At 37.3% G+C, this 24335-nt stretch overlaps 1 protein-coding gene across 1 annotated transcript in view; it reads left to right on the forward strand.

Annotated features, from left to right (window-relative positions):
• PIAS1 (protein inhibitor of activated STAT 1) overlaps positions 1–24335 on the forward strand; it is a 136262-nt gene that overhangs the window by 105296 nt on the left and 6631 nt on the right. The window contains 5 exon segments of the mRNA NM_001266301.2: positions 6570–6643; positions 15964–16124; positions 17862–17992; positions 18690–18870; positions 23678–23820. Of these exon segments, the coding sequence (NP_001253230.1) occupies positions 6570–6643; positions 15964–16124; positions 17862–17992; positions 18690–18870; positions 23678–23820 (690 nt within the window).

The raw sequence follows: 24335 nt of genomic DNA on the forward strand, positions 1-24335 counted from the left end.
ATTTCATGGCTTCTTAACACCTAGGGAATAAAAGCTCCAACTGTGTTAGCATGACACGTAAACTTTCCATGATGTGGCACCTGCTTATTACTTTCCAGGGTCATCTGTATTCACTCTTCTTTTCATACTTCACATTCCAAAAATATGGAACTCTTTTTCTTTAGTGCTTTAGTTTTGTGCTCTATGCCTCAAAACTCCCCTGCTGCCTCCTCTGCTTAATGTTATTATCCTTTGTTTCACTTTTTTCCAGGAAGCATCCCAGAACCCCCAGAATAGATGAGTTGACTTTTGGTTAGCTTCCCAAACATACTTCCATCAGAGTGCATTAGAGATGATCTCACTGAGCATCTTTACCTTCTACTAGATTATGAGTTCTTTGGAGCAGGAATTTAATCTTATTTTTTTGTTGAATTCCTATTGCTCAGCACAGTGCCACATACATAGTAGATCTGCATATTTTTGTTGAAGTAAACTGATGAAAAGACATCTACAGAAAAAAGTCAGATCTCGGTGCCTGTTTCTTTGCTTATAAAATGAAATACTGATCTTAATATGTTTGATTGTTTTCAGCCTTAAAATTTTAAAAGGCTGAATTAAAATAACCTGATATTAATGAAGGATAGAAATTATCTTGAAATAATAACAACCCTAGAACAGCGCTAATAGAACAATCTGTGATGATGGAAGTGTTCGCTATCTGCACTGTCCCATACGGTAGCCACCAGCAACATGTGGCCATTGAGCACTTAAAATATGGCTAGTGTAACTGATGAGCTGAATTTTTTATTTAAATTTAAATACAGCGTCATGTGAATAGTGACTGACTCCTATAGCTCATGACAACAGGGATTAAAAACAAGATTAATTCTACTCCCCAAATTGACTTATTGGGTAAAACAAGATTAATTTTAAATGTGGCTAGCTGTAACTTTATTATAGTCATATAATAAAATACTGTTACCACTGCAGATCACTGTAACAATGTGAAAACTAACTCCCAGAGAACTTCCTACGTGTTGACTGATTACCACAGAACAAATATTGTATGTCTTATTTTTTTATTCCCTTGCTCACAAGTAATAAGTGCTTTTACTTTTACTTTATTTTTTCTTCATACTTTCTTATGATTAAATATAGCATAGTGCTTTTCCCCTCCATTTTCTGTCTTTCTTTTTGAGAACGTTTATTAAAGTATAATTTATAGGCAATAAAGATTCCTTTGACAGATGTATACAATCATGAACCACTGCCACAATCAAAATATAGAACATCCTTTTCCCCAGAAAGTTCTTCTGTCGTCTTTTGCATTCCATCCCATCCTTTTACCATTGATGTGATTTCTGCTCTGTAGTTTTGTCTTTTCCAGAATGTCAGATAAATGCAGTGCTACAATATGTAGCCTTTTGCGTCTGGCTTCTTTCATTTAGTGTAATGCTTTTGAAGTTCATCCATGTAGTTTGTTCTTTATTGCTGAGTAGTATTTCATTTATATACTATAATTTATCCATTTCTCAGTTGATGGACATTTGGATTATTTCCAGTTTTGCAGCAATATGAATAAAGCTGCTGTAAACATTTACATTTTGCATATGGATACTTCAGTTTTGTAGACATATGTTTTCATTTCTCTTGGGTAAATATCTAAGAGTGGGATTGCTGGGTCATATGATAAGTATATGGAAAACAGTTTGGCAATTTCTTTTAAAGTAAATATACCGTTTTTGCATTCCCACTAACAATATGTGAGATTTCAAGTGGGTCCACATCCTTACCAGCATATGGTGCCATCAGGCTGCTTTATTGTAGCCATTGTGATTGGTATGTAGTGGCATTTCATTGTGCATTTTTCTAATGTCTGAGGATGTTAAGCGTCTTCTTAGGTGCTTATTTGCCATTCCTGTAGCTTCTTTGAAGTATCTGTCAAGTCTTTTACCCATTTTTTAATGTCATGCTTTGCATATATTATGAAATCTGTACCTAAATGAAAGTCACAAACACTCTCTTCTATTTTTCTTCTAGAAGTTTTATTGTTTGAGCTCTTGGATCTAGGTCTGTGATTCATTTTGAGTTAATTTTTATATATGGTGCAAGGTGAGAGTAGAGATTTGTTTTTCCCCCCACATAGATATCAAAATAGTCCAACAACATTTATTGAAAAGACTGTCTTTCCTTCCATTTCATTACCTTGGCACCTTTATCAAAAACCAGTTGACGATAGATGTATAAATCTATTTCCAGATATTATTCTTTTCCATTGACCTGTATGTCTATCCTTATGCCAAATGAGTCTTAATTACTGTAGCTTGATAGTAAGTCTTGAAATCAGTTAGAATTCTCCAACTTTGTTTTTCTTTTTCAGAATTGTTTTGAATATTGTTAGGTCCAATATGTGAGATAATACATGGTGACGAAACAATTTATTTCTGTAATATGAGGTTGATTTCAGCATTCAAAAGTCAATATAGTTCACCTTCTCAACAAACTAAAAATGAAAAATCATGTGATCATCTCCAGAGATGCAGAAAAAGCACTTGGCCAAATTCAACATCCATTCATGATAAAACTGTCAGCAAAATAGAGAAGGGAGCTGCCTCAGTGTAATAAAGAGTATTTACAAAAAGTCTACACTACAGCTAATATCATCATTAATGGTTAAAACTTGAATGCTTCACTCCTAGGATTGAGAACAAGGCAAGGATATCTGCCCCTAGCGTTGACCTAGAGATCCTAGGCAGCATAATAAGACAAGGAAAATTTTTAAAAAAGAAACCAACACACAGGTTAGAAATTAAGAAATAATTATTGTCTTTATTTACAGATGACCTTATGGTCTACATAGAAAAAAATCCCAAAGAATCTCCAAAAAAGCTATTAGAAATACTATATGAGTTTAGCAGAGTTAGAGAATGTGTGGTCAGGATACAAAAACAAATTGTATTTCTGTTAGTAATGAATAATTGGAAATTGAAATTCACAAAACAAGATTTTACGGTAACATCCAAAAATATGACACACTTAGGGATACATCACACAAACTAGGTGCAAGATTTGTATGCCGAAAACTACAAAGCATCGTTGAGAAAAACTGAAAGAAGACCTGAATAAACAGATATATCTTGCTAAGAGATCAAAAGATTCAATTGTTGTATGTCAGTTCTCCAAATTAATCTGTAGAATTAATCCAGTCTAATCAAGATCCTGGTAGGACCTTAAAAAATATCTTTACAAGAATAAATGGACTAGGATTGGGTCTGTAATGACAAAAGAGAAGGCATAGGGTTTTTTTGTTTGTTTTGTTTTGTTTTTAATAGAAATTGACAAACATTCTGAAATAATTTCAGAAAATTCTCCCACCTCTGGGAGAAAGTGAATGTACAAATCATGTTTTATTTGTTTTATTGTTAGCTAGTAACAATAGCTAGTATTTATTGAGAATAATATTAGGTTATTTGAAAACTTTTTTTGTGGCTCACGCCTGTAATCCCAACACTTTGGGAGGCCAAGGTGGGCACATCACCTGAGGTTGGGAGTTTGAGACCAGCCTGGCCAATATGGCAAAACCCCATCTCTGCTAAATACAAAAATTAACCGAGCCATGGTGGCGCACACCTCTAATCCCAGCTACTTGGTAGGCTGAGGCAGGAGAATCACTTGAGCCCAGGATGCAGAGCCTGCAGTGAACCAAGTTCTCACCACTGCACTCCAGCCTGGGTGACAGAGTGAGACTGTGTCTCAAAAGAAAAAAAAAAAACAAAAAAAAAAACACCTTTTTTTGTTGTTGAGACAGGATCTCACTCTGTCACCCAGGTTGGAGTGCAGTGGCAGCAATTTCAGCTCACTGCAATGTCTGCCTCTCAGGCTCAAGTGTATTTTAAAACTTTTAATGCGTATTAACTCAATCCTTAAAACATTTCTGTGAGGTACTATTATTGTTCCCATTTACCAGATGATGTAACAGGCATAGAGAGGTTAAGTGACTTAGAACTGAGACTTAAATTCTAAGCTAGGCTCTCTAGGTCCTGTGCTCTTAACCACTACTTTATTTCAATTTATTTTCTTATTTCAATTTATTTTCTAAGCGCTAAACACTGAGCTTTGTTTTGTATAAGGCTGATACTGTGATCTATAAGTATTGCTTCATTTAAGTGGAAATTTAAATATGCAAAGTTCAAAGTCAGTTACTATACCCATTGCTTGCTATGTCTATAAAGGGTGCTGGTGGGATGGTTGGTGAAGGCATGCGGAGTGGTTATTAGTCAGGGTTCTCCAGAGAGACTCTAGGAGGGGAAGGAGGAGAGGAGAAGAGAGAGAGAGAGAGAAGAGAGAGAGAGAGTTGAGGGAAGATGTATCAGGGCAATTGGCTGACATGACTGTGAAGGCTGAGAATGCCCACAATAGATAGGCCATCAGCAAGCTGGAGAACCAGCGAAGCCAGTAGTATGACTATTGAAGTCCAAAGGCCACAGATCCAGGAAGCCAATTCTCAGTCTAAGGCCAAAGGCCTAAGAGGGGTGAGGAGAAGGGCTGATATGGTGGTACAAATCCCAGAGTCCCAAGTCCAGAGAACCTGGAATTCTTTCTTTTTAAAGGTGAGGTCTCACTATGTTGCCCAGACTGGTCTCAACTCCTGGCCTCAAGCAGTCCTCCTACCTCAGGCTCCCAAGAGCTAGGATCACAGAATTCCAAAGGCAAGAGAAGAAGGGTGTCCCAGCTCAAGGAAAAAGAGAAAGTGAATTTATTTTCCTTTCCTCTGCCTTTTTGTTCTTTCCGTGCCCTCCAGCTGATTGGATGGTGTCCTCCAAGATTGAGGGCGGATCTTCCTCACTCATCCACAGACTGACACACCAGTCTCCTTTGGAAACACACTCGCAGGCACTTCCAGAAATTATGCCTTGCCAGCTATGTAGGTAGCCCTTCGTTCAGTTAGTTTAGTTGACACCTAAAATTAGCCAACACAGTGAGTAATCACATTAGAATTCTATTTGCATGTTTATTTCGTATGGCGATTATTTGTTGCCTTTAACAAAGATACTACTTTTTAAAATCGTATTTATGAGAAAAGATTGACTAAGATTTGGTGTATAATGACAAAGGCATACTTTTGGTAATTTATATATGGTATGCATTAGCATAGTGTTATAACTATATTTTCCAAACTAAAAACCAGAAGTTGTATGCCTTTTTGTGTGTGTCAGGAGACAGCCTGTGAAGTACATTAAGACTTTGAAAATTTGGAATTTCCAGGCCATGAAATGACTTTTTAGTCTGGCATTAGAATCATATTTGGAGCATTTAAAAAACTACCAATTGGTGTCCCTCTTTTCATTCTGATTCAGGAAGCTCTCTATAGGTAGGTCTGATGTGCACCTTACTTGAGATCCACTAATTAATGGAAATAGTTGGATAGGATATCCAGGATTTGGACCATCTAAAAAAACCCAGACTAAAATCCAGGGCACTGTGTTTCATAAAGGTAGGATTTCTCATAAATGGTTATCAGAACAACAGACTCTGAAATTGTAACTTACCCAAGTACTTGTCCCTCTCTTCATTTTCTTTTCTATATGGTGTCTATCTGGTCACACTTAGTTGTACCACAGCTCAGAAATTCTGTCGACTATGTATACAGCTACTCCACTTACGGCCCCTTTATACAATATAGACTTTAAAGTTATTATGGGACAGTTTCTAAAATTGTTGGAACATTACATCTATGCATTTCCTGTCCCACCCCTATAATGTTTTTTCTTGTTACTGGTTATTGAAGTTTTCAGAGGTAACAGATAGCTCAGGTTTCCAGATGAGAATTATAAGGAGTCTTTTATATCAGACTGAAAGAGAATGAAAGAACAGCCTTGGAAAAGTAAAATTACTAGTGTCTCCTCCTCCCTTAAGAACCAGAAGAAGTTTGAAGTGAAAAGATTAAAGATTATCTAGTGTGGCTTCCAGTTTTACTGTAAGTAAAATTAAGCTGAGAAAGGAGGATTGACTTGCCCAAGAGGGCACAAGTATTTTATAGAGAAATAGATTAAAATTCAAATAATTGTATAGTTAAAAAAAAGAAATAGGACTCTTTTCATAATTTAAAGTTTGAATTAAGCTGTTTTACAGTAAATGTTTTTATTTTCTGAGCTTTCAAAAATGTATAAATGTTATTCTTATTATTAATGTCCTTGAAAATAGAAGAGCCCAAATAATATTAGTCATAGTTTAAAAGAAAGAAAACCTTGATCCAGTATCTTAAGAGTTATAAAAGAAAAAGGGTCTACCATCAGTTGAATATGTCAACATATTAGAGAAATGTCTGTCATATTGCTGCAGGTTTTTGTCCCCTGAGTGAGAAATAGGAAATTTATAGGAAATATAGTCATTCTACAGATAAACAATTGTTTTCCATCCTTTGCTTATAGAATTAAAAGCCATATGGTTGTTTTTATCTGTGCCATTAATTGGGAAATAATTGAGCAGATTTGTTTAAGTTTTTTATTCTTTATAGTAATGTTCCAGTAATGTATCTTTAATAAACTTACTCTGTTTGTTTGCTTTTTTTCTTCTTGAATGAATATCAGTTAAAGAGAAGTTGACTGCAGATCCGGACAGTGAAATAGCTACAACCAGCCTAAGGGTTTCTCTACTGTGTCCAGTAAGTGTTAACTATTACTTGCTTTCCAGAAAGTTTAACATACATTTTCTTTTTTTATTAAGTATTTTTACTATTTGAGAAATTCTGTTTACTTCTAAAATATGTCCACCACTGTTACAGTTTATGAAAAGTGGAAAGACATCTAGGCATTGCATTTGGAATCTAAACAAGTCTTTAAAAATGATCTACTCTTAGTAAGACCTATCTAAATATGGCCTGTGATTAATGACCATCTCTCAGGCTCAATCATAAAATCTCCAAATAATAAATGTTTATTGTCTCAGTGTATTTATAAAAATTTTACATTTATTTATTTATTTTTATTATTTTTTTTTTTTGAGATGGAGTTTCACTCTTGTTGCCCAGACTGGAGTGCAGTGGCGCCATCTCGGCTCACCACAACCTCCACCTCCCGGGTTCAGGCGATTCTTCTGCCTCAGCCTCCCGAGTAGCTGAGATTACAGGCATGTGCCACCACGCCTGGCTAATTTTGTATTTTTAGTAGAGACAGGGTTTCTCCATGTTGGTCAGGCTGGTCTCGAACTCCCAACCTCAGGTGATCCACCCGCCTCGGACTCCCAAAATGCTGGGACTACAGGCGTGAGCCACCATGCCTGGCTAAAAATTTTACTTAAGATAGTACCTTTCTGAGTAAAAATCTAGCCGTGATTACTCACACATCTCATTTAACCGTTTTGCCAACAATGACCACATTATAACAGTTCACCAATTAGAAACTTCTGTTCAGCCTAAATAGCTGAACTTGTTATACATATAAAAAAGCCTTGAGATATTTTAAGCCAGAAAATGAGGTCAGAATCAATAATTTTCATGAAATAAATATATGGTCCCAAGACTTAACCAAATTATTAAACCTGTAAGGGAAAAGGTATCAAAAACATGTTAAACTGCGGGCCAGTGGCGCAATGGATAACGCGTCTGACTACAGATCAGAAAAACATGTTAAACTAATTTGATGTTAGGTTTATTGGTAGGGATGGTGGTTGAATATGTCCATATGGAAATATGTGAAAAATTAATCATAAATTACCTTGACATTTTGATTACTTTTTGTTCTATAATAATCAAACTAATCATATTTAAATTGGGGAGAAAGAATGAAAGGACACATCTGTTTCCTGCTTTGCCTGATTGTTCAGACAGGCCTGATATTGAAAGCAGTTGATACTGAGATCCTACTAATATCAGATGATGATGAAGTTACTGTATTCTTAAAGAAACAAAGAATTTAAATAGAAATTAAATGTTATTTGTAGTTACAAATATTTTTTGTAATTTATGAAACTTAAAACATAATATGAAAAAATTAGTAGATCATGAATTAGTTTCTGTAAGTTATAGAAAAAAATACAATGAAGTTAATTAAAATCACCAAATTCTATCATTGTGTGTATATCCTTCTATTCCTGTAACGTTTATTTTTATTCCTTTTTATAATAAAGCCAATTTTTTTCTTGCGAAAAATATTTTGACTCCAGGCTTTTTATATTAGTGTTAAAAATTCTTTAAGTAACCAGGTAAATGTTACAACAGCCTAGGTTGTAAAGGAGACTGGTGTGGGGGGGTGGGTGTGTGTGTGTGTGTGTGTGTGTGTATGTGTGTGTTTCATGCTTAGAAAAATGGTTCACACACTGAGGAAGTAGAGGGTGAGAAAAAGACAAAAAATGTTTTTAAAAGAAAAGGGTAAAAAGATGTATACTTATTCTACCCTCTTTCTCCAAAACCCTGATTTATCCATTCCCCCTCCATTGTTCTTTGCCGCCTCATTTTGTTGTAAAACACCAATTCAGAAAATACAATAAGTTTAGAAAAGTACATACACTTCTTTTTCTATTTAAATCACTGGAAAGAGTAGTGTTTTTCTGCAGTCTCACTTAAAAGTGTTTATAGTTGTACTAATATATACATGAGGCTTTATGTTTAACACACATATGAAGCATTTATTCGTATAAATAAGCACTCCAATATAAATCTTAAAAGTTTTATTTGTGGAACTATGTTTTAATTCTGTAGTTCAGGTGCTCATCTCTATATTATTAGAAACTTAATCACATTTTGCTCTTTGTACCTTTATTTTTCTTTTTTTGAGACAGGGTTTCACTTTGTCACCCAGGCTGGAGTGCAGTGCTGCCATCTCAGGTCACTGCAGCCTCCACCTCCCAGGTTCAAGCAATGCTCCTGCATCAACCCTCCAAGCAGCTGGGACTACCGGCATGTGCCACCACACTCGGCTAATTTTTGTATTTTTTTGTAGAGACAGGGTCTTCATATGTTGCCCAGGCTGGTCGTGGACTTCTGGCCTCAAGCAATCCTCCTGCCTTGGCCTCCCTTGAGATTACAGGCGTGAGCCACCATGCCCAGCCAGCAGTTCATTTTAAATTGACATCTGCTTTAAAAATTCAGAGTGTAAAACAAAACAACTATATGTGTATATTGTGTATATGTGTGTATGTATGTGTAAAATACATAATTATAATACTTTCATGGGTTTCTATTTGGCTAAAGGGATAATCCCTCACAGTTATTCTGAAATAGTAAGATCATACATTTTAGGTATGTTTTTACTCAAAAATAAAATTTAGTAATATCTATATATCAAATTTATAGGATAATAAAGGAGATTTGCTCTCTTTGAAATATGTACATATGATGTCTTACTGTGCATTACAGTTGCCCTTATTGTGATGTACAGAGCTCCAAATAAATGAGTTTCTGTTGTTTCTGTGCCATTTAGCTAAAGGCAACAAAAATAATTAAAAATGTTTTTACTCTTTGGGAATTTTATGGTTCTGATTTATTAAAAATAGAGGTGGAGGAATCTTTGAAAAACTGCTTTGTAAACCCAAATACAAATGACTTGGAATTGATAGAAGAAGATAAACTCTGGAAATGTATTTATGAAATATTATTGTGAAAAAAACTTGTGAAATTGTTCTTTTTCTTTTTCTTTTTCTTTTTTTTTTTTTTTCAGAGACAGAGTTTTGCTCTGTCACCCAGGCTGGAGTACAGTGACCAGATCTTGGCTCACTGCAACCTCCACCTCCCAGGTTCAAGTGATTCCCCTGCCTCAGCTTCCCAAGTAGCTGGAGCTACAGGTGAGCGCCACCACGCCCAGCTAATTTTTTGTATTTTTAGTAGAGATGGAGTTTCACCATGTTGGCCAGGCTGGTCTCAAACTCCTGACCTCAGGTGATCCACCTGCCTTAGCTTCCCAAAGTGCTGGGATTACAGGTGTGAGCCACCACTCCCAGCCCTTTTAAAATTTTTTTATTTTTTGAGACAGAGTCTTGTTCTGTTGCCTAGGCTGGAGTGCAGTGGTGTGATCTCAGCTCACTGCAACCTCCACCTCCCGGGTTCAAGCAATTCTCCTGCCTCAACCTCCTGAGTAACTGGTATTACAGGTGCCTGCCACCACGCCCGGCTAATTTTTTATTTTTAGTAGAGATGGGGTTTCACCATGTTGGCCAGGCTAGTCTCAAACTCCTGACCTCAAGTGATCCGCCTGCCTTAGCCTCCCAAAGTGCCGGGATTACAGGTGTGAGCCACTGTGCCCAGCCGAAATTGTTTTTAATGTCACACTTTTTCCTTTTGCAAAGAGAAAGCACGTTTTATTGACATTTTTAGGGCTTTTTAAAAATATAAGTTGGTTAAAACTTGTATCTAGAATGTTTTCTCTTGCAGCATCATCAGTTACTAATATAGATAGCACTATTATTGTAAAGTTAGTGGCATTAGAAAACACATTTGGGAGTTAAAGTGTTTATATGCAAATAATTCAAACATAATTTATGTCCTATAAAGGGAAAGGAAGAATTTGTAATCACAAGATGAAGACGTTCAAAGTTCAGCTTCTCTCCTTATACCAAGTTAGAGAAAATCGATATCTGTTTTTCAGATAATTATTTAGAATTTAGTGATTTTTTTAAAAATCACGAATATAAGAATTATCACATAATAGTTATTTTATTATTCTAAGGCATTTATGTGACAGCTAATGATGCATTTGAAAATGAGCTTTTGCTTTTATGTACCCTTTTATGTCTTTCTTGCACCATTTCTGTGTCAGCATTCCTTAAAAACTCTGTAGGTCACCTTGTCAGTATAGCTGAAGATAAAGGCTTGAGAGTTGCTCTCTTGCCTACAAGATATGAACTGACAGCTGGAGATCATGGGGTAAAGATATGTGAGATGAAGGCCTTTGGAAAACAGCTGCTTTTCAGAGTATAAATTTCTTTTTTTTTTTTTGAGACGGAGTCTCGCCCTGTTGCCCAGGTAGGAGTGCAGTGGTGCGATCTGGGCTCACTGCAAGCTCCGCCTCCTGGGTTCATGCCATTCTCCTGCTTCAGCCTCCCAGTGGCTGGGATTACAGGCACTCGCCACCACGCCCAGCTAATTTTTTGTATTTTTAGTAGAGACGGGGTTTCACCGTGTTAGCCAGGATGGTCTCGATCTCCTGACCTTGTAATCCACCCACCTCGGCCTCCCAAAGTGCTGGAATTACAGGCGTGAGCCACCGTGCCCGGCCCAGAGTATAAATTTCATTGCCTATGGCTTGGATTCTGAAATAATCTTTATTTCTTACCATCTTATCCGTTTTCATAAACAATCAGAAGTAGTCTGGTAGTTCTACAGTTCATAAACCTTGTGTACTATTACTGTATTTGTCTAGAATTTTTAGTCTGTGGTTTTTCTACTTAGTATTAAGGCAATAGCAAAAGTACCTTATAAAATAGGAATTTGTATTTCATAGATAAGTTAAGGTCTGACATAAGATATAAAAATGTAACTTGGCACCACCAACCAGATTGCTATTTGGAAAATGTTTCTGAACTAATGCCACATGGTATCTTGCCTAATGGTAATTTTTCCGTTATAACTACTTTGTTCTTTTTGGCCTTTTTATCAGGTGCTTATGTAAATCAAATCATAAAAAATTTGTGGGACGGGTGGCTCACGCCTTTAATGCCAGCACTTTGGGAGGCCAGGGTGTGCAGAGCACTTGAGGCCAGGAGTTTGAGACCAGTGTGGCCAACATGGCGAAACCCCGTCTCTACTCAAAATGCAAAAATTAGCGAGGCATGGTGGCACCTGCCTGTAATCCCAGCTACTTGGGAGGCTGAGGCAGGAGAATTGCTTGGGAGACTCTTGCTCAAAAAATAAAAAAATTAAAATTGAGTAGAAGTGCAGTAAGGGAGTCTGGTGAAGCTGTTTAATACTTTGTGAGCCCACAATAAAAGAATTACTAAGCTGAGGTTTGGGTGGGTTTCCTAGTGTACAAAGTGATTTAAAGCAAATATGTTAATTAATACTATTTTTATTTATTGAAAACTTACTATGTGTCACGTACTGTGCAGTAAACGTAATTGAATCCCCACAATCATTTTGTGTAGATCCCATTTTTATCCCCATTTTATAAAACTGAGCCTCTGAGTGATTAAATAAAATAACATTCAGGATTCACACAGTAGGTACGTAGTGGGGCCAGGATTCATTCTAACACCAGAATTCATACTCAGGCTGCACTATAAATTACTGAGTACGACCTATATGCCTTCCATGAGTGGTGCCTCCTGGAATTGCCCATCATGCACAACTGAAGCTTTATCAGTGCACAGGACTGTCTTACTGCTGTATATTTCCAAGTATGGGGACAAGGAAATTAGTCCAACCTGTTTCTGGTAGGAGGAGACACACGTATAAATAAGTAACATACAGTTGTGCATGCCTTAATGATGGGGATACCTTTTGAGAAATGCATTATTAGGGGATTTTGTTGTTATTCAACAAAAGCAACATAGTTGTGTTATTCAACAAAAGCATCATAGGTGGTGGTGTTCAACAAAAGCATCATAGGTGTGCTTACACAAACCTAGATGGTATAGCTTACTACGTACCTTGGGACTATTGCTCCTAGGCTGCAAAACTGTACAGCATGTTACAAAACTGAATACTGTAGGCAGTTGTAACACAATGCTAAGTATCTGTGTACCTAAACATAGAAAAGGTACAGTAAAAAGTATAAAAGATGAAAACTGGTACACCTGTATGGGGCACTTACTATGAATGGAGCTTACAGGACTGGAAGTTGCTCCAAATAAGTCAGTGAGTGGTGAGCAAATGTGAAGGTTTAGGACATCACTTACATCACTGTAGACTTTATAAACACTGTACACTGCAGCTACAATAAATTTAAAATATTTTTCTTTCTTCAATAATAAACCTTAGCTTACTGTAACTTTGATTTTTGTTTTTTGTTTTTGAGACAGAGTCTCCCTGTGTCACCCAGGCTGGAGTGCAGTAGTGTGATCTCAGCTCACAGCAACCTCTGCCTCCCAGGCTCAAGTGATTCTCCTGCCTCAGCCTCCCAAGTAACTGGGATCCCAGATGTATGCCACCATGCCTGGCTTATTTTTGTATTTTTAGTAGAGACGGAGTTGCGCCACGTCAGCCAGGCTGGTCTCAAACTCCTGAACTCAGGTGATCCTGCCTCCTCGGCCTCCCAAAGTGCTGGGGTTACTGGTGTGAGCCACTGCACCCGGCCACTGTAACTTTTTTATTTTATAAGCTTTTTAATTTTTTAACTTTTGACTCTTGTATTAACACTTAGCTTAAAACACAAGCACGTTGTACAACTGTACAAAAATATTTTCTTTCTTTATATCCTTATTCTATAAGCTTTTTCTATTTTTAACATTTTTTTACTTTTGTTTTCTACTTTTTAAACTTTTTTGTTAAAAACTAAGACACACATTAGCCTAGGCCTACACAGAGTCAGGATCATCAGTATCACTTCCTTCCACCTCCACGTCTTGTCCCACTGGAAGGTCTTCAGTGGCAGTAACAGACATGGAGCTGTTCTCTCCTACCCGCCTGAGGCTGTTTTACAGTTAACTTTTAAAATATATGTAAGTAAAGGGAGTACACTCCAAAATAATGATAAAAAGTATAGTAAATCAGAAACCAGTAACATGGTTGTCTGTTATCAGGTATCATGTACTGTACATAATTTGAAGACCTCTATCATATATGTGGTTCACTGTTGACCAAAATGTTATGTGGTGCTTGATTGTAATCATATGCAGGAGTATAGAGGTGGGAGTACACAGAAGGGAGTTAACCAGTTTTTACTCTAGGTCTCTCCAGGTTATACTTCTGATACTATAAACTGGCATTGCTCTATTCTCAGTAAGTTTATAACATGTTCAGGGTTCTATTTTTATTCATCATGGCTACATCTGGTTGAAGTAAGGAGGAAACAGTGTTACCTTAGAGAAAGTAAAAGGGACCCAGAAAGGTTAAATGCCTTTCTTAGAGACACAGTAAATCATTGGTATCAAAGCAATTATTTTGGGCACCAAATGACAGTTAATTTCCTGGTAGACTAGGAAATTGCACATTTCCCTGAAATTGATCTAAGCCAAGAATCTTTTCCTCATTTAACTCATATTCTTTTCAAGCCTTTATATTTTTCTTTTATATATATACATATATATAAAAAATACTTTAAGTTCTAGGGCACATGTGCACAATGTGCAGGTTTGTTACATAGGTATATATGTGCCATGTTGGTTTGCTGCACCCATTAACTAACTCGTCATTTACATTAGGTATTTCTCCTAATGCTATCCCGCCCCCCTGCCCGTCACTCCACGACAGGCCCTGGTGTGTGATGTTCCCCTTCCTGTGTCCAAGTGTTCTCATTGTTCAGTTCCCACCTATGAGTGAGAACCTGCGGTGTTTGGTTTTCTGTCCTTGTGATAATTTGCTCAGAATGATGGTTTCCAGCTTCATCCATGTCCCTGCAAAGGATATAAACTCATCTTTTTTTATGACTGCATAGTATTCCATGGTGTATATGTGCCACATTTTCTTAATCCAGTCTATCATTGATGGGCATTTGGGTTGGTTTCAAGTCTTTGCTATTGTGAATAGTGTCGTAATAAACATATGTGTGCAATGTGTCTTTATAAGTAGCGTGATTTATAATCCTTTGGGTATATACCCCGTAATGGGATGGCTGGGTCAAATGGTATTTCTAGTTCCAGATCCTTGAGGAATCGCCACACTGTCTTCCACAATGGTTGAACTAGTTTACACTCCCACCAACGGTGTAAAAGCATTCCTATTTCTCCACATCCTCTCCAGCACAAGCCTTTGTATTTTTCAAGTTCACAAATCTTTTCCTGGTACTTGGCAAATAATGTGGTTATTGAAAGTAGATAACTTATCTACTATGTGGCCATTGTGCGATCTGGGGACTCTACAGTGGTACAAGCTGGCTTCTGGGGAATGAGATAGTGATATGGTAGCTCCCTATGCAGGTTTCTGGGTGGCTTCTCTGCCTTGGGCTAAAGCTAGCAGCTCAGGGACCAGATGAAGCAGATTTCCTCTTCCTGAATAGACTCACCACATGTCAGCTGAAGCAATATTTGCAGGGCAACAAGTCTCCTAACATGCTGGAGATGCTAGAGGTCCAGGGCTGTAGGCTGAATTGCTCATGATGGTTCCCAGTGAGGAAGCAATGCAGAGTGTGTGCACCTGCCTTCCTCCTCAGAGCTGCCACTTGGCAATTATGCCAAGCATTATGGGAAATGATCACTATTGATTCAGTTTTGTCCTGTGAACTGCTCTTATTCATAGGTAAGACTGATAGCAAATATCAATGGATTTCTGTATTGTGCAGTATTTAATAAGACATTCTCTATTTTCCCTAATCCCTAGTTAGGTGGTTCTTAAATTTTTTTTTTTTTTGGATCAAGGACTGCTTTAAGAATTTGAGAAAAGCTGGGCACAGTAGTGTGTGCCTGTATTGCCAGATACTCTGGAGGCTGAGGCAGGAGGATTGCTTGTGCCCAGGAGTTTGAGGCTGTAGAGTGCTACGATTGTGCCTGTGAATAGAGTTGGCACTTCAGCCTGGGCAACATAGCAAGACCCCATCTCTTTTTTAAAAAAACTGGTGAAAGCACTCTCTCCAGAGAAATGCACACACGAAATTTTGAGTGTAATTCAAGGGGTTATGACCCTCTCCACCAAAAGCTGATCTGTGAGCTGTGGATTTTAGTAAATAACCCTTGTAGACTTTCCATAGTCATTTTGTTTGATAGCCAAATAAATGCTGTAATTTTTAAACCTATGGATATTTCACAGGAAATGTATTTAATGTTCTCCTACATTGATGAAAAGTAAACACAGTATGCTTTAAATCAGCATGCCTACCTGTTGTGTTCTAGGAAATTTTTGTCAAAGCTTAAATGTTGAATAGCAATTACCTAATATTTACTTTTTCTCCCTTTTTAAAGCTTGGTAAAATGCGGCTGACAATTCCGTGTCGGGCCCTTACATGTTCTCATCTACAGTGTTTTGACGCAACTCTTTACATTCAGATGAATGAGAAAAAACCAACCTGGGTTTGTCCTGTCTGTGATAAGAAGGCTCCATATGAACACCTTATTATTGATGGGTATGTTACTTTAAGTGTTTTGGTTCCTTGAAATGACCATATATTATCTGGGTTTGTTACACATCAGATTTGGGATGAAAATTCTAAGTTATGTATTTGTAGGATTTTTGTGAATCTGCAAACCAATATTTTCAAAGTAATTTATTTCAAATTAGTGTTATGAATATTTTATCTTTTTAACTCGATGTTCCCTTGTTTTGAAAATACGTGTGTTACTGTCAGTGCCTCCTGGCATTTGTCGTTTAAAGCACTAGTGGTTTTAAGCAGGGTGTGCTTATACCTTTTCTTTTTCCTGTCATTAGTCCATCCATCCCTAGATATGCAGACCATATTGGAAAAAGAATGTATGGGGAAATTTGGGTTAACTCAGGTTCATCCAACATTGGGCTTTTCAATAGAAGTTAACCTGTTTGTGGAGATTAGATCCAGCTTCAGTCATGGTCTTCTTTTTCTTTTTTGTCTTGTCCACCTATGGCATCACAATAACCAATTGCTTTTAACACCCCTTTGTTTTATCTGTCCTACCAGACATCTTGGAATGTTCCTCTAAATGTTCTCCTCTTCTGCAGCCTCCTTTTTTCCCCCCCTTTTGCCACTAAACAAAAACTATTGTGAAAAGGAGGAATCTACTTGATTTTGCGGGGGGTGGGGGGGCAAAGACAGAGTCTTGCCATTTTGCCCAGGCTGATCTTGAATCCTGGGCTCAAGTGATCCTCCTGCCTTGGCCTCCCAAAGTGCTGAGATTACAGGCGTGTGAGCCACCGCACCCGGCCTGTACTTAATATTTCCTGTACTTTCTAGCAAAAGACTTAAGGCAACTTACCTATAGTATTTAAGAAAACATAGGAGCATAAAGGTGGTAATATCAGAAATTGAGTATATTTAGCAATACAAGTATAACCTGGAGCTTGAAGGATGTCAGACCAGTCATGGGGAAAAAAAAAAGAAAAACATGTAACTTAAATGTTTTATGTTTAATTTTTCAGAAATGATGGTGACCACTTAGTAGTAAATCAGAATTAAATAGTAATATTTTCCAACTTTATATGTAACATAGCTTTAGGTTCTCCCATTTCTTGTTATAAAAGCCATGTACACACATACTATTTTAAAGAAAAATTGCAAAACACAGGAAAATAAAAAGCTTTTTCGGGTGTATAATTTTCCAATTTTCATCTTTCCATAGTTGTGATTGTATACTGTTAATAATTTTTATCCTTTGGTTTCATTTAACATTGTAACCTAAGAATTTGGCCATAGTTAATTTTATGCATTCTTTATACATGTTTTTAAATGTCTGTTACAATATTTTATTAAAGAGATTTAACCTTTGATTACATGTTTGTGTATGTATTGCTTCAGTTTATCAAATAAGACATGCTTATTGTAGGCAATTTAGAATATGCAAAAATGTATAAAGAAGAAAAATAAATACCCATGAAGGTACCACCCAGAGGTAACTACTATCTATATACTACTCACACATAATTTTATTTTTGAAATTAAGCTTTCTTTTGTTGACCTTTTCTCACTTTTTGTCAACATTTTTCCATATGATTAAAAATCTTTGAAAATGTCATTTTTCGTGGTCACATATTTTCTTACATAAATGTGACATAAATTAGGCAGCTATATTCCTATTTAACACTAGATTTTAAGAATAAATATAACTTGAGTTGTTCAACTTTTATTTTCATTTAAAATATGATATTTTAAGGATGAATTGTTTTCTTATAGCTTGTTTATGGAAATCCTAAAGTACTGTACAGACTGTGATGAAATACAATTTAAGGAGGATGGCACTTGGGCACCGATGAGATCGAAAAAGGAAGTACAAGAAGTTTCTGCCTCTTACAATGGAGTCGATGGTGAGTAGTTCTTCACAAGGAAGGGGCAGTCTCCCTACTGCTGTAAGTCTGGTTTTCAATATTAAAATCCATATATTTTTAAAAAACACTGAGCAGTTTGTGGATAGCTTAATGATTCCTATTAACTTATTGATAGAAATCCTTTTAAATTCACTTTTTTGCCAGCTTTAAAAAATTTTCTGATATAAGATTTCAAAGTAATTTAATATAATTAGTCATTTGTAAAGTCATACTTTTGAAACTGTACCCTTTTTAAATTTTTAACAGATTTGGTACAGAGTAGTAAAGGTTCAGTTTTCATTTATTTATTTTTTCCTGGCTTTTAGTATGTTTTTGCTGGAAAGAGACTATGAGTTTTGAAAATGCTATCATCGTATTTCTGAAGTATGTCAGATACTATGCAGACAAAAATTAATATACAGTCTGTGCTTTCAAATTACTTTTCTTCTGAAGTGGACATAAGACACATTTTGATTGTTTGCTCTAATTCAGTAATTTATTATTATTTTGAAAAATAATTTACTATTATTAAATAATAGTTTTAAACTTAGTAGAACAGAGCCACTGTTGGTTTTCTACTCTCTGGCTCCCAACAATATTGTGAATCTAAACTGTAACTGATAAACTGTAGGGACACTGAGAAAAGAGAGATGTCATAACTCTTCCCTTGCCTTGTATTTTAATCATTCCCATATAGGATGCTTGAGCTCCACACTGGAGCATCAAGTAGCTTCTCACCACCAGTCCTCAAATAAAAACAAGAAAGTAGAAGTGATTGACCTAACCATAGACAGTTCATCTGATGAAGAGGAAGAAGAGCCATCTGCCAAGAGGACCTGTCCTTCCCTTTCTCCCACATCACCACTAAATAATAAAGGGTAAGTGCTGAGACATTAAAAAAAAGTAATCATGAAAATTAACTTGGCAAATAGGGATTAAAGACTTGCCAAATATGATTCTTGATTGTGAAACTTAACTTAGCAATCAAAGAATAGTTTGAATTTTTCCCAGGTTTGTAATACTCTGGAGGGATTCGGGTAGTGCACTAAAAGGTTACTTGGATATAGTATTCTTTATTATCAAAAGATGATTCTAGTACTGTGGTTCTCAAACTGGTGTACATACATCAGAATTACCTGAGAGCTTATTAAAATGCACACATTGCTCCCCTGCGTCTGAGTCAGGAGGAGAGACTAAGAAAATTTGTCTTTCTAGGCCAGGCATGGTATCTCACGCCTGTAATCCTAGGACTTTGGGAGGCTGAGGCAGGTGGATTATCCGAGCTCAGGAGTTTGAGACCAGCCTGGGCAACATGGTGAAACCTCGTCTCTACTAAAATACAAAAATTAGCGAAGCGTGGTGGCGTGTGCCTGTAATCTCAGCTACTCTGGAGGCTGAGGCCGGAGAATTGCTTGAACCCAGGAGGTGGAGGTTGCAGTGAGCCAAGATCTTACCATTGCACTCCAGCCTGGGCAACAGAGTGAGACTGTCTCAAAAAAAAGAAAAAAAGAAAATTCGTATTTCTAGTAAGTTCCCAGGTGATCCTGCTCCTGCTCGCAGGATGTAGAACATTTGTTCAAACTGGAATGTATGCTCTAAAATTCACCCCAAGTTGAATGTTTCAGGTGGAAAGCAGAGGAAGACCGATGATTTAAATCTGCCTCAGAATGTGAATGCGTCTGGCAGTGAATGACTTCTGTTGCAGTACACATTTCCCACTTTGCAGACTTTTCTCCCATATTTTCCGTTAGTCTTATATCAATAACAGTGTACCTAGGTTATGCTTCAGTTCATGAAACATTGTTATCTACTTTGTATAAAACACCCTCAGCTAAGCATGGATGATAATAAAATGAGTAAGTACAGCCTTAACCTTAAAGAGCTTAGCACTTTCTGGGGGGTGGTAAAACAAGTAGCAGACTCCAACTGTACTCCCAAAACAGGCTGTTAGTCCTGTAGACACATCAGGGATTCTGAGCAAGATTTCTAATTGTGCTAAAGCACAATTGTGGCACACTAATTGTAAATCTAGAAATAGATGTGTCACTTTTTAGGTATAAAGCAGGAGAACCACATGGCCTGTTGTAACTGAATAGAAGCTAACCAGAAACCCTTCCAGCAAGCAGTAGGGACTAAAGAAAGAATGTAAGAGAGAGAAGGAAAGTCCGTAGATGGCATTATTACAACACCAGATCAAGAGCAGGCATTTCTGTGCCTGGAGTCAAATCATTTTCAGGTTTGACAATGTATAATGAGATTAAAGATTTCAATGAGTTCGAGACCAGCCTGGGCAACATGGTAAAACCCTGTCTGTACCAAAAAAATTAGCTAGGTGTGGTGCTCTGTGCCTGTTGTCCCAACTACTCGGAGGGCTAAGGTGGGAGGATCACTTGAAGCTGGAAGGTGGAAGTTGCAGTGAGCTAAGATCATGCCCTGCACTCCCAACCTGGGTGACAAAATGAGACCCTATCTCAAAAAAAATAAGATTTCAATCAAACATATTTCACACATTGGTATTTTCATTCTAGAGTAGTCTGTCTTGGCATAGGGAGAGAAACAAAGACATTAAAAACAGTATCATCATTCTAAACAAAGTAAATAATTTAAACACAAATCCTACTCTTATGAACATGACCTCTGATAAAAGCCTACCTTGATGGCTGTAACCCAGCGAGCCTGACCTTGTTATTACACCAATGTATTTTGTGTCTGAGTAGGAGAAAAGGAAAAGTCAGATTACCTAAAGTTAGAACAAGTATCTATAGAATTTCAATTCCAAGATATTTTATAAATGTCAAACCATAGTATGACCAAATACACATTGTCATGTGATTTTTTTAGGTGCCATAATCACAATGTTAAAAGATACTTCATAAACCTCTGGATGTATAAATACTTTTGGGCTAAATGCATCGTCATATATATATTAGTTCTATTCTTTAGACTATTAATAGTAGTCATATGTATTTATGTAAACTATTCAATAGTATTAGTGACTATGTATTTTTTCTTTAAAGAAGACATTTGAGTGTTTAGGAATCTAGTATTTCTTCTTTGGATATTTACTTTGCTCTTTCTCCAAAGACATTTGGAGAGAATTAAATAGTGTTTATTATGTTTGGAAAATAACATTAGATGCATTAACTACTTCCTGAATTTCCCAGTGACTAATTGAACCCAGATATAGTATTTGCAAATGCCAGACATTTCTCTATTTGCAGATAAAAACAAGAAATTTGAAAGTTTACATCCTTAGAAGGAGAATAATACCGTAGTCAACACTAGTAGCTATTTTATAATAATGACTAATTGGTAACTGGAAACCTCAGTCCAGCATATTGTGTTTGTTATTGTGCAGTATAAAGGTTGAAATGCATTTCAAAACATTATTACAAATTGAAAGAAAAGCATGCAGCCAGGAATTACAGGCAAAAACTAAATGTAAAACATTTTGTTGTCTTTAGCCACTGAATGCTTAATGTTCATCCAGAAATTGTCTGTGCTGTTTGAGATGTTTTCAAAGACTAGCATTTTAAATCCTCTCGTAATCTCTTAGACATTGTGAGAGAACTCAGCTAATGGTAAATGGTACTTTTTCTAGATATAAGAGGTTTAACTAAGTTTCCATTAGATGAAACATTTTTATGAGGCAGACGAGAGTGTGTTTTATGCTTCATATCCCATTCATTAAAATGTGGTAGATGGTCATAACTGGAACTCTATTCCTAGAAATCCAACCTTGGCATCTTTTGAAATGTTCTTTTTTTGAGACAGAGTTTCACTCTTGTTGCCCAGGCTGGAGTGCAATGGCGCCATCTCGGCTCACCGCAACCTCCACCTCCTGGGTTCGAGTGATTCTCCTGCCGCAGCCTCCTGAGTAGCTGGGATTACAGGCATGGGCCACCATGCCCAGCTAATTTTTTGTATTTTTTAGTAGAGATGGGGTTTCTCCCTGTTGGTGAGGCTGGTCTCAAACTCCCAACTTCAGGTGATCCACCTGCCTCGGCCTCCCAAAGTGCTGGGATTACAGGCATGAGCCACCGTGCCTGGCCCTCTTTTGAAATATTCTATATCACTGAAATTGTATCCCCATGCCCCAGGTACTTTACATGAAGCATTAAAAGCAAAAGACAGCCGCTTTATTGCTTCCTTTCTCTTTATTTTCTATAACACATATACCTTCAGCCTCTTGTATTGGTGGGGTAACGTATAACCCTTATGTTTCCTTCCAAGAGGGCTACTATAATTCTTTTTCTTTTCGAAATTAGTTTTGTTTTTGTTTTTGTTTTTGTTTTGTTTTGAGACAGGCTCTTGCTCTGTCACCCAGGCTTGAGTGCAGTGGTGCAATCACGGCACATGCAGCCTCGACCTCCCGGGCTCAAGCAATCCTCTCACCTGTCTCCCAAGTAGCTGGGACTACAGATACATGCCACCAGGCCTAGCTAAGTTTTTTAAGTTTTCGTAGAGACAGGGTCTCCCTATGTTGCCCAGTCTGGGCAACCTCTGGGCTGAAACTATCCTTCTGCCTCTGCATCCCAAAAGTATGGGGATTACAGGAATGAGCCGCCATGCCTGGCCCTAAAATTAGTTAAATTATTATTTTTTCCTTCTCCTTTTTGCCTTTCCCTTAATTTTTAATAAATTTTTTTAAAAAAGCTACTCAGTTATTTAAACTTTTCACTGTTTTTTAAAGTCCTAATTCTTGTTTTATGTTTTCTTTTTCCAGTTATAGTATTCTCCCTTTAAAAACTCTCCACCACCTGTTCATTTTGGAGTATTTCTTTTTTTTTTTTTTTTTTGAGACGGAATCTCGCTCTGTTGCCCAGGCTGGAGTGCAATGGCGCCATCTCGACTCACTGCAACCTCCACCTCCCGGATTCAAGTGATTCTCCTGCCTCAGCCTCCCAAGTAGCTGGGACTACAGGCGTGCACCACCATGCCTGGCTAATTTTTTTATTTTTAGTAGACATGAGGTTTCACCATGCTGGCCAGGCTGGTCTCGAACTCCTGACCTTGTGATCCACCCGCCTCAGCCTCCCAAAGTGCTGGGATTACAGGCGTGAGCTACTGCACCCGGCTTCATTTTGGAGTATTTCTTCTTGTTTCACTCATTAGATTCAGCAGGGCTTTTATGCAAACAACATGCTGATCTACTGGGCATTGGGTATACTAAACAATACCCAGTTTTTGTTCTCCTGAAGACTACAATCCAACTCCAAACCACTCAGATTGCTTCATTCCCTCTTTCTTATTATATGTATTTTCTTTGCTAGGGCATACGTATACTTCTTACTAGCCAATACTTCAGTGTTGTTTTAAAAGGGTTTCCGAATTTCATTTGATGTAGGTATCTTTCACTCATATCCTGGTAAAGTGGCTCAACTGTACCTTTCTCTTGCATTCTGAAAGCATAGGTGATGATATTCCAAAGGCAATGTGAGGTTTGTGAATGTTGGATACCATTGCATCTGTCCATTTCTTCCTATGGCCTCTGTTAAATGCTATTATGTATACAAATTATTTTCTCATAATTGTGTATAATCTAAATTATACATTACTTTGCTTGGTTTTGTTCTTATTTCCAGCGCAAAACCTAGGGTTCGTTGTGAGATACAACCTCTTTTTTTGTTAACTTTGAGAGTTTAACTGACTAATGAAAACTATGCCAATCTTTCCTTCTTCCAGCATTTTAAGTCTTCCACATCAAGCATCTCCAGTATCCCGCACCCCAAGCCTTCCTGCTGTAGACACAAGCTACATTAATACCTCCCTCATCCAAGACTATAGGCATCCTTTCCACATGACACCCATGCCTTATGACTTACAAGGTGAGTCACTGGTTCTTTTGTATTGTCACATAGCATTATGAATGCCTTTGATTTATCTAGTTCTCTTCTAGGTGAATCTAAGGAAGAACTGGAAGATTGAGCTAACAGGCCTTGAACCCAGGGAACTGAGAGAAATAATATGCTGCTGTTAAAAATACTGACCCACTTCCTGTACTGTCATCAGTAGCCAGTGTTTTACTCCCAGTGGTAGAACTAGTACAATAATCTTTAGATTTTGTGAGCTCCTAAGTACTCCGCAAATTGTTTTTGAATGATCGCTAGTATGTGGGTTTGAATTTTGGTATTTATGAACATTATTTTTTTTTTTGCCGTGGAGGATGGAGTCTTGCTCTGTTGCCTGGGCTGAAGTGCAGTGGCGCGATCTCAGCTCACTGCAACCTCCACCTCCCAGGTTCAAACAATTCTCCTGCCTCAGCTTCCTGACGAGTAGCTGGTATTATAGGCGCCCGCTACCACAGCCGGCTAACTTTTTTGTATTTTTAGTAGAGGTGGGG

Source organism: Macaca mulatta, chromosome 7 (genome assembly GCF_049350105.2).
Source record: "Macaca mulatta isolate MMU2019108-1 chromosome 7, T2T-MMU8v2.0, whole genome shotgun sequence".
Lineage (NCBI taxonomy): Eukaryota > Metazoa > Chordata > Mammalia > Primates > Cercopithecidae > Macaca > Macaca mulatta.